The sequence below is a fragment of the Spermophilus citellus genome (genome assembly GCF_964194105.1).
Source record: "Spermophilus citellus genome assembly, chromosome: 9".
Taxonomy (NCBI): Eukaryota; Metazoa; Chordata; class Mammalia; order Rodentia; family Sciuridae; genus Spermophilus; species Spermophilus citellus.
The window spans coordinates 109,464,499-109,479,597 of NC_138191.1; the positions used below are offsets into that span (position 1 = coordinate 109,464,499).

Sequence of the window (15,099 nt, forward strand, 5' to 3'; positions counted from 1 at the left end):
TTTGTTTTGGTGCTGGGTATGGAACCAAGTTCCTGTACACACTAAGCAGGTGTTCTGTCACCGAACTACACCACTAGGCAGGTGTTTTGTTAAAATACTCATCTCTTGAGTGTATTGTGCAGTTCCCACAATACAATGCATTCAACAAATTACTTTTGTGTGCCAGGCACTGTAGTAACTGCTAGGTACTAAGCACACAAAAGAGAAAAAACAAGATCTTTGCTTTTGTTGGCTTACTCATCAATACAAGAAACACACATGGAAACAAATATTTAGGCAGTAGGCTTATGTACAGGATGCTAACAGAATACTCTGGTGAAAGAATCACCTAATTCCAAATGCTGAAATCCAAAAAAGGTTCTGAAAGACTATATCTGAGCCAGGTCTTAAAGGATAAATAGGCAGTTGTGGTGAATCCTAGGGTTAATCAAGCAGAAAAGGACACTGGTGAAGGTGGACAGAAAAACAAGCAAACAAGACTAGAAAGGTGGGAGTTGGGGTCCAGATTCTAAAAATTTTAGTATGCCTGGCTAATGAGTCCAAACTTTACCATGCCTTTAGGAAAAGAAACTACTTAAGTTTTTTAGGAATAAAGTGACTCAATTATATTTACAACACAAAGGTGGACTGTAGATAAGGTCATTTAGAAGGCAAGAGAGTGCAGAGGTTGCTGCAAAAGGAGGAAGCTTAAATTAAGACAGTGACAGCAAAAAAAATATGTTAAAGTTATGCACAAAGTGTCAAAACACAAACAAGAGGAAACTTGTCTGATGAAATCAAAGAAAGCTTCACAGAGATAATACTTGTGCTGAGCACTAAAGAAGGAATTTTTGCCATGCCAAAAAAGGGAGAGAGACAATAAGAGAACAGCACAAAGGTACAATGAAAGGGAAAGACTTGAGAATGCTTGATGACTTGAAATCCTGTCAAAGTAGTAATTTTATCCTTTTGGAAATCAGTCAGTTGATACTTCCTTTTCTTAAAAAAAAATATGTGTTGTGGATCTTGAAGAAACAAAAATTAAAATAACATTCCCATTGGGCTGGGGATGTGGCTCAAGCGGTAGCGCGCTCGCCTGGCATGCATGCGGCCCGGGTTCGATCCTCAGCACCACATACCAACAAAGATGTTGTGTCCGCCGAGAACTAAAAAATAAATATTAAAAATTCTCCCTCACTCTCTCTCTCTCACTCTCTTTAAAAAAAAAAAAAAAATTCCCAAAATAATGCACTTGAAAACTCACAGGTAAATTTTAATCTTAGGAATGACTGAGATCATACTTTTGATCCATAGACTCCAAATAAAGAACCCCAAATAGTGACCACTAAAGTGTCAGTAACACTAGGACCAGAGTGATGTGATGGACCAGGTGAAAAGTGAATAGCAACCTAGGGCCAAAGCTAAGAAATCTGGATTACTCAGACAATTTCAAAGGCATTGCTTTTTTTAATAGAGATAATCTTATTTAGTCCTCATAACCATGTATTTACACAGAACAATAAGTACTATTATCATTCCATTTGCAAATGTGCAAATTAAGGTTAAGAAAGTAATATGCCCAAGGTTACAGAGCTAGTTTACATGTTGGTGCCTGTGAAGTAGCCCCATTTTATCGGTGGTTTCAGTTACTAGTGGTCAATTGCAGTCCAAAAATAATAAATGAAAAATTACAGAAATAATGCAAAAAGTTTTAGATTGCACACCATTTTATATAATCTATGAAATCTTGCATCATCTAGCTCTGTCCCACCCAGGACATAAATCATCCCATTGTCCAGTTTATCCAAACTGTATACACTACCCACATGTTAGTCACTTACTAGCCAGTTCGGTTATCACAGTGCTTGTGTTTAAGTAACCCTGTGTAGTTATGTAGACTATGGTTAAGTCACAATGCCTACATCCTTCACTATACTTCATCTTATCTCTTAGGCACTGTTTCACCTCACCTCATCACAGGAAGAGTATAGCACAATAAGACATTATGAAAGAGAAAATATATTAATATAATGATATACTATAACTAGTACATCATTATAATTGTTCCATTTTATAATTAGTCATTGTTAATCTCTTACTGTGCCTAATTTATAAACTAAACTTTATCACAGGTAAGTAAAGGGGAAAAATAGTATATGGAGCTCATATCAGCAGTTTCAGGCATCCACTGGGAGTCTTAGAATCTATACCCTGGGGCTGGGGATGTGGTAAAAAGTGGTAGCCCGCTGGCCTGGCATGCCTGCGGCCCGGGTTCAATCCTCAGCACCGCATACCAACAAAGATGTTGTGTCCGCCGAGAACTAAAAAATAAATATTAAAAATTCTCTCTCTCTCTCCTCTCTCTCTTTAAAAAAAAAAAAAAGAATCTATATCCTGTACATAAGGGAGGACTACTAGGGAAAGCAAATATAGCACTTTTTTTTTTTTGGGGGGGGGGGTACTGGGGATAGAATCCAGGGGCACTTCACCACTGAGTTATATCCCCAACCCTTCTTATTTTTCTTTAGAAATAGGATCTCACTAAGTTGCTTAAAACCTTGCTAAACTGCTGAGACTAGCCTCAAACTTGTGATCCTCTGGCCTCAGTCTCCCTGGTTGCTGGGATTATAAGCATGTGTCACTTACACCAAGCAGCACTTATTTTAACCATTAAAAACATACAAAGTCACTGTCAGTCTAGAAATTAAAATTGTCTCATATAAAGTGGTATACTCAAAAAATTCCTTTGTATAAAGTATAAAGATTCACCAAATAATTTCAAGTTTATTGGGCTGGGGTTGTGGCTCAGCAGTAGAGCACTCGCCTAGCATGCGCAAAGCCCTGGGTTCGAACTTCAACACCACATAAAAAAATAAACGTGTTGTGTACAACTAAATTTAAAAAAAAATTCAAGTTTATTAATGAAGTTTACTGAAAAGCCTTCAAAAATTTGTGTTACAAATAGAGCCACCAGTTGTAAAACTTTTGGAATCTTGACTCCCAAAATACAGCAAAATTTTAATTAAACATCACTTTTTCAGCAAAACAAAGAAGGATTGTTTTGTGATGTTAATTTTATCTACACTGTCTGACAATGTATTCAGAAAAGGAACTGAGTGTAACAGAAGGTGGGGGATACATTCCATGGTCATTGAATACAAATTTTCATTGAATATAACTTGATCTAAGTATCATTTTCTTAGTAACTACTACTTCTAGAGTTTACCGTCTTCACAAACTCAAGGAAATTTAAAATACACCCTGAATGAGAAAAGATTCCCTATCCACTTAGTTTATTTATGAGTTAGTGCAATTCCAAAGATAAAGTGACTTCTTTTAAATGACGCAAGAAAGAGAATATGGTGCAAGCATGTTACAGAAGGGATCTACTTAATATAATCTAAGTCTTCAGGACAATATTTCTAAGTAAACACCTGATGAAAATAGATTTGTGGTAGTAATTAAACATCCAGGCCTTTATGATAATTAATACTTACTACCTATCTCTTCATATCATAAGCTCCTAGCTTCCCATCTTCAGCACTTAGTCACACAGTAAGTGAATGAAAAAATCTTATGAGAAACCAAGAGCTATTCAATCAACTTAATAGTGCACTTTTTCCTGTTTCTTCATTAATTTTAAGGTTTTTTCCTGTGGTCTGGTGATGAAGGACAGTTGATTTTATCTGAGCTACTGGAAAAAATGTAACAAAATATTATGACAAATTCTGTGAAGATTTGTACATAAACTTTCTGTTCTATTGTTTGTATAAAGCATCATGAGGACATAAAGGTCAGAAAACATGATATAGTTGCACAGTCATAGTTTGCCCAAGGTTATTAGTTAAGAAGTAGTAGAATCACAATTAGGACCCAACTAACATCCAATCCAATGTGCCTTCTAGGACAACCTAATGTTACAGGAACACTGTTCTTATTTTCTTTTTAGTCCAAAGAATATTTTTGGAAAATGTTCAGGAAAAATTTCATAGAAAAGACAAATCACAAAAGTGCTATCTTTTAAAAATTCTTCTGGGTCCTCACATTTCTAGGCCTTATCAAGACTTTTTTTTTTTTTAAGAGAGAGAGAGAGAGAGAGAGAGAGAGAGAATTTTTAATATTTATTTTTTAGTTCTCGGCGGACACAACATCTTTGTTGGTATGTGGTGCTGAGGATGGAACCCGGGCTGCACGCATGCCAGGCGAGCGCGCTACCGCTTGAGCCACATCCCCAGACCCTTATCAAGACTTTTGATATTAAAACATTATTTAAAATAAAACTGGAAGTGCAAGCAGTAGACATAAAACGAATCTATATCTAAATCTGTATCTATATATCTATCTTTGATAAGCTTTATTCTGACTGGCCATATACATTCTTTTTAGCTTTGCAAAAGACAACTCAAGCTTAGAAGCCTTACTCAAAACCCATGATTATTTTCCTGTCCCCACACTCCCTCTGCAATTAATTCCCTTTTCTCCTATAGCATTTTATGTCCCTTCTCATGTCTACCTTTGGCACTGGAGTGATGTTCCCCCCAGACCTTCACATGACCCATTTATATCCTTTCAGCCATAGAGCCTTATCCTATCTAACGTGGCCTCTACAAGTTCTAAACATATATTACGCTCTATAATCAATCTTTTAAACTTTATTTTTACTAGTTAACTGTCTTTTCCACAAGGATGCCCCAAGAGGGCTCTCTCCTCACTACTGTCTTTACAACTCCTTTTCTATTATTACCAAAACTGCACTGGAAATACTGTCATTTCTAAAACCTCCCATCAACTACAAGCTCATCAAGGGTAGGTACTGTGCATTATTCATGCTTCCTCAGCACTTGGTAATGTCTGGCACCATTCCAAGGAATTTGGTAAAAACGAGTTTTCTAAATTATTATCACTAGGCAAGGAAGCAGATAACAATTACACCTTGACATAAAATAGGGGAGAGAAATACTACAGGTTGAATACACAAAAATTGGAGCGATATAACGGATGAAAAAGATTAGCAAGAATAAAATTAATTCAGAGATGAGGTACTTCTGGCTCAGCAAGAGGGGGAAGAAAAGCACTCAAGCAAATCAACTTTTGATACTGCCCTGAACCAACAGAGAAAACACCCCCCACCCAAATTATAACTTTGGAACGCCACAATTTCTTCATCAAGCTCAAATGCTCATTAAGAATCCAAGTACCAATATACTTCAATTAATTTATATTCTCTAAGGTACCACAGGTGGGGAGCAAAGGAGTGACTGTGAAACCTGATAGAACAAACATCAGAAGTAGAAATAATAATAGCAAATATGTACGAATGTAGTAGACTTGAAAACACCGAGAAACACCTTGGAGTGATCATGGAAACCAATACATCCATAAACATGCATATAAATTTGGGACCCTCCATGGCACAGAAGCAATCGATCAAACGACTGCCAAAAGAGGCCACACTGTACATCTCTTTCCTGAACCTCTTCTAATCACCAGCCTCAGTCCTGGTACTACAATCCACAAATGAACACAAAAGAGGTTAAAGAAGGCATTAACATATCTCCTTGCTCTCCAAAATGGGCAAAAACCAAACAACCAAATGGCTCCACAATCCCTAATCGGAAAGTCCGACACGTCTTTCAAAGCCAACTATCAAGCCTTTTAGGGGCCAGAAAACATTGACTCCCAAGAGAAGTCTCTGGCCCCAATATACCCCTCCGGATTATTCAAGAAAACCTGGGTTTTCCAGTTCGGAGAGACCCATATCACTCAAAAAAGCATCTCCCACCAGGAACGAGCAATCAAACCCTCAGGGGGCAGTGGCGCTCCAACCACCCGGGCAGGGCTCAAGCAACCGCGACAGGGCACGGCCATTCCAGGGAGCCGTCGGCGCTCTCGCGGCTCTCAGTATAGCCCAGCTAAACCCGCCCCGACAGTGGCCAAACTCAGACTGGGGCGGAGGGGGGCCAGCTGGGCCTTTGCGGCCCGGGGGCGCGGCGAGACACGGGGGTGGTGTCTTTGAGTTCAGCCTCGACTGCTGCAACGGATACCGGGCCTCCTTCCCTGGCCTCCCCGCTCCGCCGCCCTCAATCAGCCAGTCAGCCCCTCACCTGGCAGAAGCTCCGGCAGTAGTTCAAAGATGAGACCTCAGACACCTCCTGCTCCCTCAGCTCTGTCTCCAGCTGCCACAAACACGGTCGCAGGCCCGGGGCTCCCGGCGCCGGAGATGCAGGGCGATGACCCCGAGCCATGGACTCTGTTTCGGCTCCTTCTCCGGCTCCCGCTACCGCTGGAGCCTCAGCCCCGGCCCCGGCCCCGGCGGCGGCGGCGTCTCCCTTTCCGTCCGCCATCTTCCCACGGCCCAGCAGCGCGTAGGCAACCAAGCCACGTGACTAATCCCCGACCCCGCCCCCTGTCGTCCGCGCGCGGTGACGCACCCTTTGGCGACGCTGACGCGCGCCTGATTCCATCACTAGGGCGCCGAGGGCTGGTCCTTTCGGCGTTCTCAGCTACAGCCGCCTTAGCAACAACTGGTCTGAAGCTCTAGCTAGCCTCGGTTCTTCCAGGATCTTTGAAGTCGCCAGAAATGCCTATAGACAATCTAGATATGAAGGACGATCTGAAGAAAGAGAGGGAAAGGTAGCCCTGAGAGGAACCAAGAGAGAAGCGTGCCTGATGAAGGAAAATAAGAAGCAAAGCTTGTTAGGCCGAAATGAAAACAAGCTCCAAAGGAACTTGGCTTATTACAAGAGATTGTATTACAAGTCAGTGGGGGAAAAGATATATTTCAATAAATAGCGCTGAGACATTTTTTTCCCAAAAGAGAAAAATATGAAATTAGATTTCTACCTTAAACCATATCCAAAACTAAAGCTCACATGGATTAAAGTCCTCAAAAACGAAAAGAAAAAAAAAGTTAAAAAAATTTAAAAGGTAAGAGCTTCTCAGGCACAGGAAATAGTAGGTGCAAAAGTCATGGGGTTTAATCTTGTTTTAGAATGATAAGGTCAAGGTGGATGGACCCCAAGGATTGGGATGAAGTGGTGAGAAATTAGAGGGCATGGTTATATGTATGGAAATGATACAGAAAAGTGCAGAAAAGAGTAGGAGGAACTGCAGGAGAAAAGTCTTGGAGAAGGCAAGAGGGGATAGCATCCAGAATACAAGAGGTTTGGTCTGGAATAGAAATTAGAGATGCATTTTTATTTCAACTGGAGGGAATCTAGAATATGGGTATAGCGTGTGTAGTTTTGATAGTGAGAGATTTGGGAGTCATTTCCAGAGTGTTTATTTTTTTTCTCCATGAATGTGAGAGAAAATCAACTGAATTAGTGGAGAGAGGAAAAACTTTGTTAAGAGTTATTTTAGAATGAGTTAGTAAAGAACACATGCTAGATACGTGCAGGAATATTACAGGGCAGTGTTGAGTGGCATTTATTCATTTCTTCAACAAATATGTATCAGTAATCATGTTTCAGGCTCTTTTTAAAAATTTTTATTCTTTTTAATTATACATGACAGTAGAATGTATTTTGACATATACACATGGCGTATAACTTCCCTTTTTTTTTTTCTTCTTCTTCTTCTTTAAGAAAGAGTGAAAGGGAGAGAGAGAGAGAGAGAGAGAGAGAGAGAGAGAGAGAGAGAATTTTTAATATTTATTTTTTTTTTAGTTCTCGGCGGACACAACATCTTTGTTGGTATGTGGTGCTGAGGATCGAACCCGGGCCGCACGCATGCCAGGCGAACGCGCTACCGCTTGAGCCACATCCCCAGCCCAAACTTCCCATTTTTGTGGTTGGTACATGATGTGAAGTTACACTGATTGTGTATTCATATATGAACATAGGAAAGTTATGTCCAATTCATTCCACTGTTTTTCCCATTCCTAACCCCCCTTCCTTCCCCCATTCTCCATGTCCAATCTAGTTCAGGTTTTGTCTTAAGGACTGATAATATATTGTGAATAAAACAAGTCCTGATTTTTGTATTCTTTCATTCCACCACCTCCAGGAGTTACAATACAGCTAAACTGAACTGTAACTTTCTTTAATTTTACCCAGTTCATATACTCCCAGTTCCCCTGGTTATTTCTCTTTTTCCTGTGTGGTTCCTGTGTGTTTCCTGAGATTGAATCCAGGGGTACTCCACCAACAACCTACATTCCCAGCTCCAGCCCTTTTATATTTTTTGAGACATGATCTTGTTAAGTTGCAGAGACTTGTGATCAAACTTGTGATCCTTCTGTCTCAGTCTCCCCAGTTTCTAGGATTACAGTACCCAGCTCCCTAGTTATTTCTCAGTCACCATCAATAAGACATTTACAAGTGAGGAATTAGGACAACTAATTTTTCAATATAAGAAATTGAACTGAGGGATGCTCTAAACCTATATCTTTTTATTTTCTCTTTTAAGATAGGATTGCTAAATTATCCAGGCAGAACTCAAACTTGGGATCCTCCTGCCTCAGCCTTCCAAGTATCTGGGAAAAAAAATATATATATATTAATTATAGCTGGGTGCCACCTTGCCCAGAAGGGTAGTTAAATTTTGAAAATTCATCTATTCAAATTTTTTAAAAATTGTGAAACCTACTATGGTAATGATATTTTATTTTCAATGTAGATAAAATCCAGAGGATTCTGGGGCCAAGTTTGTAGATTTAGATCCCAGCTGCTTATTGCGTTCCTTTAGATCATTTAGCTCCAGCTGCTTATTATGTTCCTTTAGATCATTTAATCTCTTTAAGCTTCAGGTTTCCTTTTTTTCTTTCTTTTTCCCCCTTTTTTTGGGGGGTGTGGTATGGTTCTCACTATATTTATGGAAAAATATCCCAAGTCAGTGATTCTCTCCATTCAGAAGTTCTTTGAGACAATGCTATTAGCCTTGGCCAATTGAAAAATAAAATTTCTGACTCGCCCATTTGCAAAAGTTCCCACTGATAATAAGGATTTTCAACTGCTACTAAGCTTTCTTGTCAACTTTATGTCATTGTAACAAGTACCTGAATAATGAACTTATGAAGAGAAAAAGTTAATTTTAGCTGACAGTATTAGAGCTTTCGGGCCATAATTGGTTAGTCCTGTTGTTTTGAGGCCTGTGCAAGGCAGCACATCATAGTGTGGAACTTGTGGTAGAACAAAAAATGCTCACCTCATGGTCAGGAAGCAAAAAAAGAGAGAGAGTGGGATGGTTCCACAATCCCATTCAAGGTCATATCCCTAGCAACCTGAAGACCTCCCACTAAGCCCCATCTCTTTGTTTCCACCACTGCCACAGTCTGGCTGGGCACAAATAACCAAGCCGCCACAAAGCCTTGTAGGTTCAAACAGCAACTCTTTATTCCCAAACTCTCACCGGCACTGCACACACACTACTGGGGAACACACACCTTCCACTGGGCTCCGTGTGCCCAATCTCTCCCAACCCCTGGGAACTCCAAAGCAGCAGGGAGGCAGATTCCCGGAGCCACCCTTTTCCCAGAGCAGGGTCCATATACAACTCAATCAGTCCAGCATCACAGCAGTTATATACAGCTTAACTCAAATCATCATCTCAATGGTTCGCTGGCATCACCTTTCAACCATTCCCTCTGGCAATATGCCAGGGTCATTCTGACTGGCTGTGGCTCTCAACACACACCTCCCAGTAGTACCAAGTTGGGGACCAAACTTTTACCACCTGGGCCTTTCGGGGCACTTTAGATCCAAACTACAGCACCATGATCTTGTCAACTTCCATTCATCTGAATGAAGATGTGGTCCTTAGTATCTGTGATGTCACCACTAGTAGAGCATTTCTACTAGCAAATAGAGGTCTACAAACTTGCTGTTATCCTTTTGCATGTCAAGGCCACACCTGCTGCCACAGTGACAAATGCAATCAGAGAAAAGAAGTATTGAGTCAATAGGCAGCAATATTGGAGCCCAGGTGTTTTCTTATTTTAAAATGGATATAATAATAAGATAGATTTCTAATGAGAAGTGTCCAAAGTGCCAGGGCCATACAAGTAGTAAGTAATCAATAAATGTTATTCTACAAGGTTCAGTTTCAGAGGATAACTTTAGTTCCCCTTATTGTAGACACTCCATACACATTGACCGTGGAAACCATCTATTTTCTTGATTTTGTCCTGTATCAAAATGATTAAGGAACAGATCCATATTGTGGATCATTAAAAGAGCTGATGGGGATAGAATTTCCAATTTGCAAGTTCCACAATCCCATTCAACTCTACTGTTTAAAATTATTCAAGAACTTTATCATTTCACACAGTAGTGATTAAGTCACAAGGCCCAATTTTCTGGTTTATCCTAAGAAATTCAATGGCATCCTTATAGAAAAGTCAACTTGGGAAACAAAATAACCACTGGAAGATTACTTAGGGAGGATGGAATCAATGTAAAGAAAGCAAGTTCTTAAATCACCACTGGTCTCACATTCAGGGTTCTTTCATGGTTATTTTCTATTTTCTTTCTTTTATTCAAAATCTAGTAAAGTTGGGCTGGGGATGTGGCTCAAGCGGTAGCACGCTCGACTGGCATGCCTGCAGCCCGGGTTCAATCCTCAGCACCACATACCAAAAAAGATGTTGTGTCCGCCGAGAACTAAAAAATAAATATTAAAAAAATTCTCTCTCTCTCTCTCTCTCTCTCTCTCTCTCTCTCTCTCTCCCCTCTCTCACTCTCTCTTTTAAAAAAAATCTAGTAAAGTTATATTTCAAGTCCTATCAATTCAATTTGTCTTAGAAAATTTTCTTCCATCTTTTTTTTTTTTTTTTTTGGACCATGGGAATTGAACCCAGGGGTGCTTTACCACTGAGCTATATCCCTAGTCCTTTTTATATTTTTAATTTTGAGGCAAAGTCTCATGAAGTTGCTGAGGTTTTGCTAAATTGCCGAAGATAGCCTTAAACTTTGCAATCCTCCTGCTCCAGCCTCCTGAGCAGCTGGATTATAGATGTGCACCACCACACCTAACTTCCATCTATCTTTTCTTATACCCATTTCTATTTATTCATGCCTGAGGAATAAGAACATATTCCTCTAAAGGTAGGAGAAAAACTTGAGGGATGAGAGTAACTGCAAGATGTGAGGAAGAGAGTATACACTTCAGAACTTCACTTTGAAATATTACCCTCCATGATTGTCATCATGACCTCCCAGGTTGCCTCCCCCAGAGTTGCTATTATCACTTCACTGGGACCACAGGAACTTTCCTTTGCTTCTCTTTGCAGCTTATGGATCCTTTCTAAGAGGTCTTGTTGTTGTGTTTTAACAAAAGGAGAAAGGCCCAAAGTCAGAGAACCCCAAAGGAGAGGGTGACTCCAAAATCTCACAGACTCTTTCAGCTCTTTCAGCCTTTCCCTTTCTGCCAGAGATTCATCTGGAGAATGCTTCTTTGCTCTCCAGGTTTTTTAAGGGGGACAATTCCTTCATTGTACCACCACCCTTAGACAAATCTTACTTTTTCTTGCTTGAACTATTGAAAATCTTTCTTAGTTTATCCCATTTGTTCCATGAGATTCATCTTCCCAAATTTAACTCTGTTTAAAATTGTTCAGCCCCTTTCCCCTTGAAATAGAATTGAAATCTTCAGCCTATCTTTAATTCTAACCATCTAGCTTTATTACCTGTTATTCCTAAGATTACAGAGTTCCTTGCTAGCTTCTCAAAGCTGTTGTTACTCTGGCCCCAAATATCAATTTTCCTGCCTTTGTGTCTGTTCAATTTGTTGTTTCTTCTGGGAACTCCCTCTTATTTGTTGCGATTGGAATTAAGGAATGATGTCATCTGGACCTAGCAGAGTGAACTCTAGTTACATTAATCTCTCTTCAGCCCCTTAAACTTTAATTTTTCCTTCTTTAGAGCCTTTCAAGGTTATTTTCTATTTTCTTTAGAGCCTTTCATGGTTATTTTCTATTTGTACCTGTTCTTCCCTCTGTCTGAAACATTGTGTACTATCCAGCTCATTCTCAGTCTTCAGAGTTCTTAAACTTAGTCCTCAATTTTTCATCTTCTAAAATTCTGGGTTTTTTTAATCTTCATAACAGTTTCCAGAATCTGTAATTATACATTTGAATATTCCTTTATTTATTTAGTCCCCCTCTATAGACTTGCATACAGTGTTTGTGTTTGTTTGTTTTCCACCCTATATTAGTGACTCTCACAGTGCCAGGTCATAGGAAACATGAATTTTGCTGACTGCTTGAATGACTGAATGAGTTACATAGAACTCATGGTCTGTCAACAGAAAAATCCCCTATATTCTCAGTTGCTTCCTGCTTTCATTTAGTCATGGCTTTCCCCAAAAGACAGTGCTTCTGTGATATATTTTCCCTTTTTTTCACTTAATTGATTAGGCACAGAGTAGGTACTCTACATATGTTTATTTATTCAGTCACTATTTACTGACTATGTCCTATTGCCTTCAGTTTAATGAATAGTTATGAAGGTAGCCCTACAGAGTGAAATGAAGTCATTCTGGAGTCAGAGAGAAATTAAACCCTAGCTCTAATATTGACTCCTTTGTAATTTTGACCAAATTATTGAATTTCTCTGAGCCTCAGTTGTCATTCCTTGTGTATAACAAAATTTGAACTTGGGCAGAGGTAACTTATTAAGTTATTCCAAAGAGTTTTTTCACACTGCCCTTAGGAATTTTGTTTCTGGGAGAACAGACTGTGAACCTCAAGAAAGTTTAAGGATTTTTGTGAGTTCTTCAGACACACTGGAGACAGAGGAGGGCTCCAGATCATCCCTGTGGGTTGACCACAGCATAGCAGTGGGTGCCAGACAAAAAGCTCAGTGGTCCACGAGAGGGCAGCACAGACAGCAAAGTCAGCAATCGCTAAGCAGCAGTCACCAGGGGAATTGCAATTATTTCTGAGAATGGAGATGGAATGTGGTTGAAAACCTTCCTTTACTGATATGTAAAAGCTTATAGTGGTATTTCTTGAGTCACATGTAAAATGGGGGTAATAATAGGTAGGTACCTTTCAGGGTTGTAAGATCAAATGAGACATGGATAGATTCATGCAAGTGCTAATATGGTGCCCAATACATAGTAATTGCTTAGCAAATGGCAACTGCTATTATGTTGAAAATAAGGCATCCTCTCCAATTTCCTTTATTTTGCCAGATTACAAGTTCTCTAATAATCAAGAGCTGGAAAAAATGATTTAGAACAAGAATATGGTCAAACTATGCACTTTTTTGTAGGCAGTTCTTTGCTTTTCTCAACATTTTATGAGATCTTCCCTATTTCTTTCTTTTTTTTTTTTTTAGAGAGAGAGAGAGAGAGATTTTTTTAAAAATATTTATATTTTAGTTATCGGTGGACACAACATATTTGTTTGTATGTGGTGCTGAGGACAGCACGCATGCCAGGCGAGCCACATCCCCAGCCTGAGATCTTCCCTATTTCTGACCGTTAAGGCAGGCTCTGCAAACCTCTGGTTGATCTCCCAAACCCCATTAATTAGAAAATAGAGCATCTATCTCGTTAGTTGGTTTGTACCACAAGCCTTTTCAGAGTCATGAGCTTAATGGTTCTTGACATAGGTTTGTTTTATCTTATTCATGGAGACAAAATTTAACAAGTACTATATACTCACAGCATCCTTTAAGTATCACTCAGTAGAATAAGATGATCTTTAATTCATTTGTTTAAATAATATAATGCACTTGAAATTGAATGATTCAATATAACTTCTAAGACAAGAAAAAGTAAAAAAAAATAATGTATTTAAAAAGAAAACAGATATACAGATTCTGTGACTCTGTACTTATTAAGGTGCTGAGGGCCATTGCCAAGTAGGAATGACGCATCGATATTTCCTTGCCTGCGTACCCCATGTTAAATGGACTTGCCTTGGAAATTTGCTGTGACCTTGCATGTGTGTTTGAGAAAGGTGACCCTACTCAAGGACGAGGGTGGATCCAGGATTAGGGTGTATCCTGCAGTTTGAGGAAGTATCCCGCTCCTTGGGTTTAGGGCGTTCCCAGTTTAAGACCTTGGGTTTTAGGGAAGTTCCATGTTGAGGATTATTGCTGCTGGAAATAGGGCGTTCCTGCTACCTGAGCTCCCTTTGAGTTCTCGTGAGATTCAGAGAGTATTTTGGGGAAGAAAGCCTCGTGGAGTAGGTGAATTGGGTGGCAGGAGAACTGGGATTGCCCCAGAGCGTGTGTAGAGGCCGGTGTGAGTTCGGGAATAAAGAATTGCTGTTTGAATCTACAAAGCCGTGTGGTGGCTTGTGATTCTGTGCCAAGCCAAGACTGCGGCATTAAGGTAAGGCTGTTAAACTCCTGTGTCTCACATATTTAAAATGGAAAAACAATAGAAAATACTTCATGAGTTTGCCTAAAGAGCAAATGTACTAATATATACAAAATGGTTAAAACAATATTATATGAATACTATTATCATCATCATCTTCTTCTTCTTATCAGATGTTGTGTGAGGATTAAGTTAAATGAAAAAACTCGGTAGAGCCTACTGTACAGTGCCTGGCACATAGAAAGTGCTAAATAAATATTGTTTATAATTATAAACAAACTTTTCTGGATTTTTCTCTGACACACCTTTAATAACTTAGATGTATGGGGGATTTGTTATCATAATAAGAATCATTTTTTCGTGGTTATTCTTCCGCTAAATTCATTTTTTAGGCCTCTGCCTATGTTGTTCAATATGGCAGCCTGTGACCACATATAGCAATTAAGCCTTTGAAGTATGGCTAGTCCAAATTCAGCTGAGCCTCAAAGGAAAAATTTATACCAGATTTTAAACTCTTAGCATGAGAAGAAGAATAAAAAAAAACTCATTAATAATTTTACATTAATCATGTTTTAATTATATTTCAAATATATTGGATTAAATAATTATATTACTAAATTAATTTTACCTTTTACCTATGTGGCTAACATTTTGTATCTATTGGACAATGCTGCTTTATATGGTAATAATTAGTGATTGTTTACTCAAATCAAGGCCACAGTTTTGGGGGGTTTTTTGCTTGTTTTTATTTTTCAATACTAGGAATCGAACCCAGGCATGCTCTACCACTGAGCTATATCCCACCTCTTTTTATTTTTTATTTTGAGACAGTGTCTCACTTAGTTGCCC

General features: G+C 39.2%; 1 protein-coding gene across 1 annotated transcript in view; it reads right to left on the bottom strand.

Moving 5' to 3' along the window:
• The window catches only part of RLF (RLF zinc finger), a 75,833-nt gene extending 69,473 nt beyond the window's left edge, over window positions 1-6,360 (bottom strand). Inside the window, exon 1 of the mRNA XM_081305368.1 lies at window positions 6,084-6,360. Coding sequence (XP_081161494.1) covers window positions 6,084-6,323 — 240 coding nt within the window. The 5' untranslated portion in view covers window positions 6,324-6,360. The remainder of the gene's footprint in view (window positions 1-6,083) is intronic.
• Between the last annotated feature and the right edge of the window lie 8,739 nt (window positions 6,361-15,099).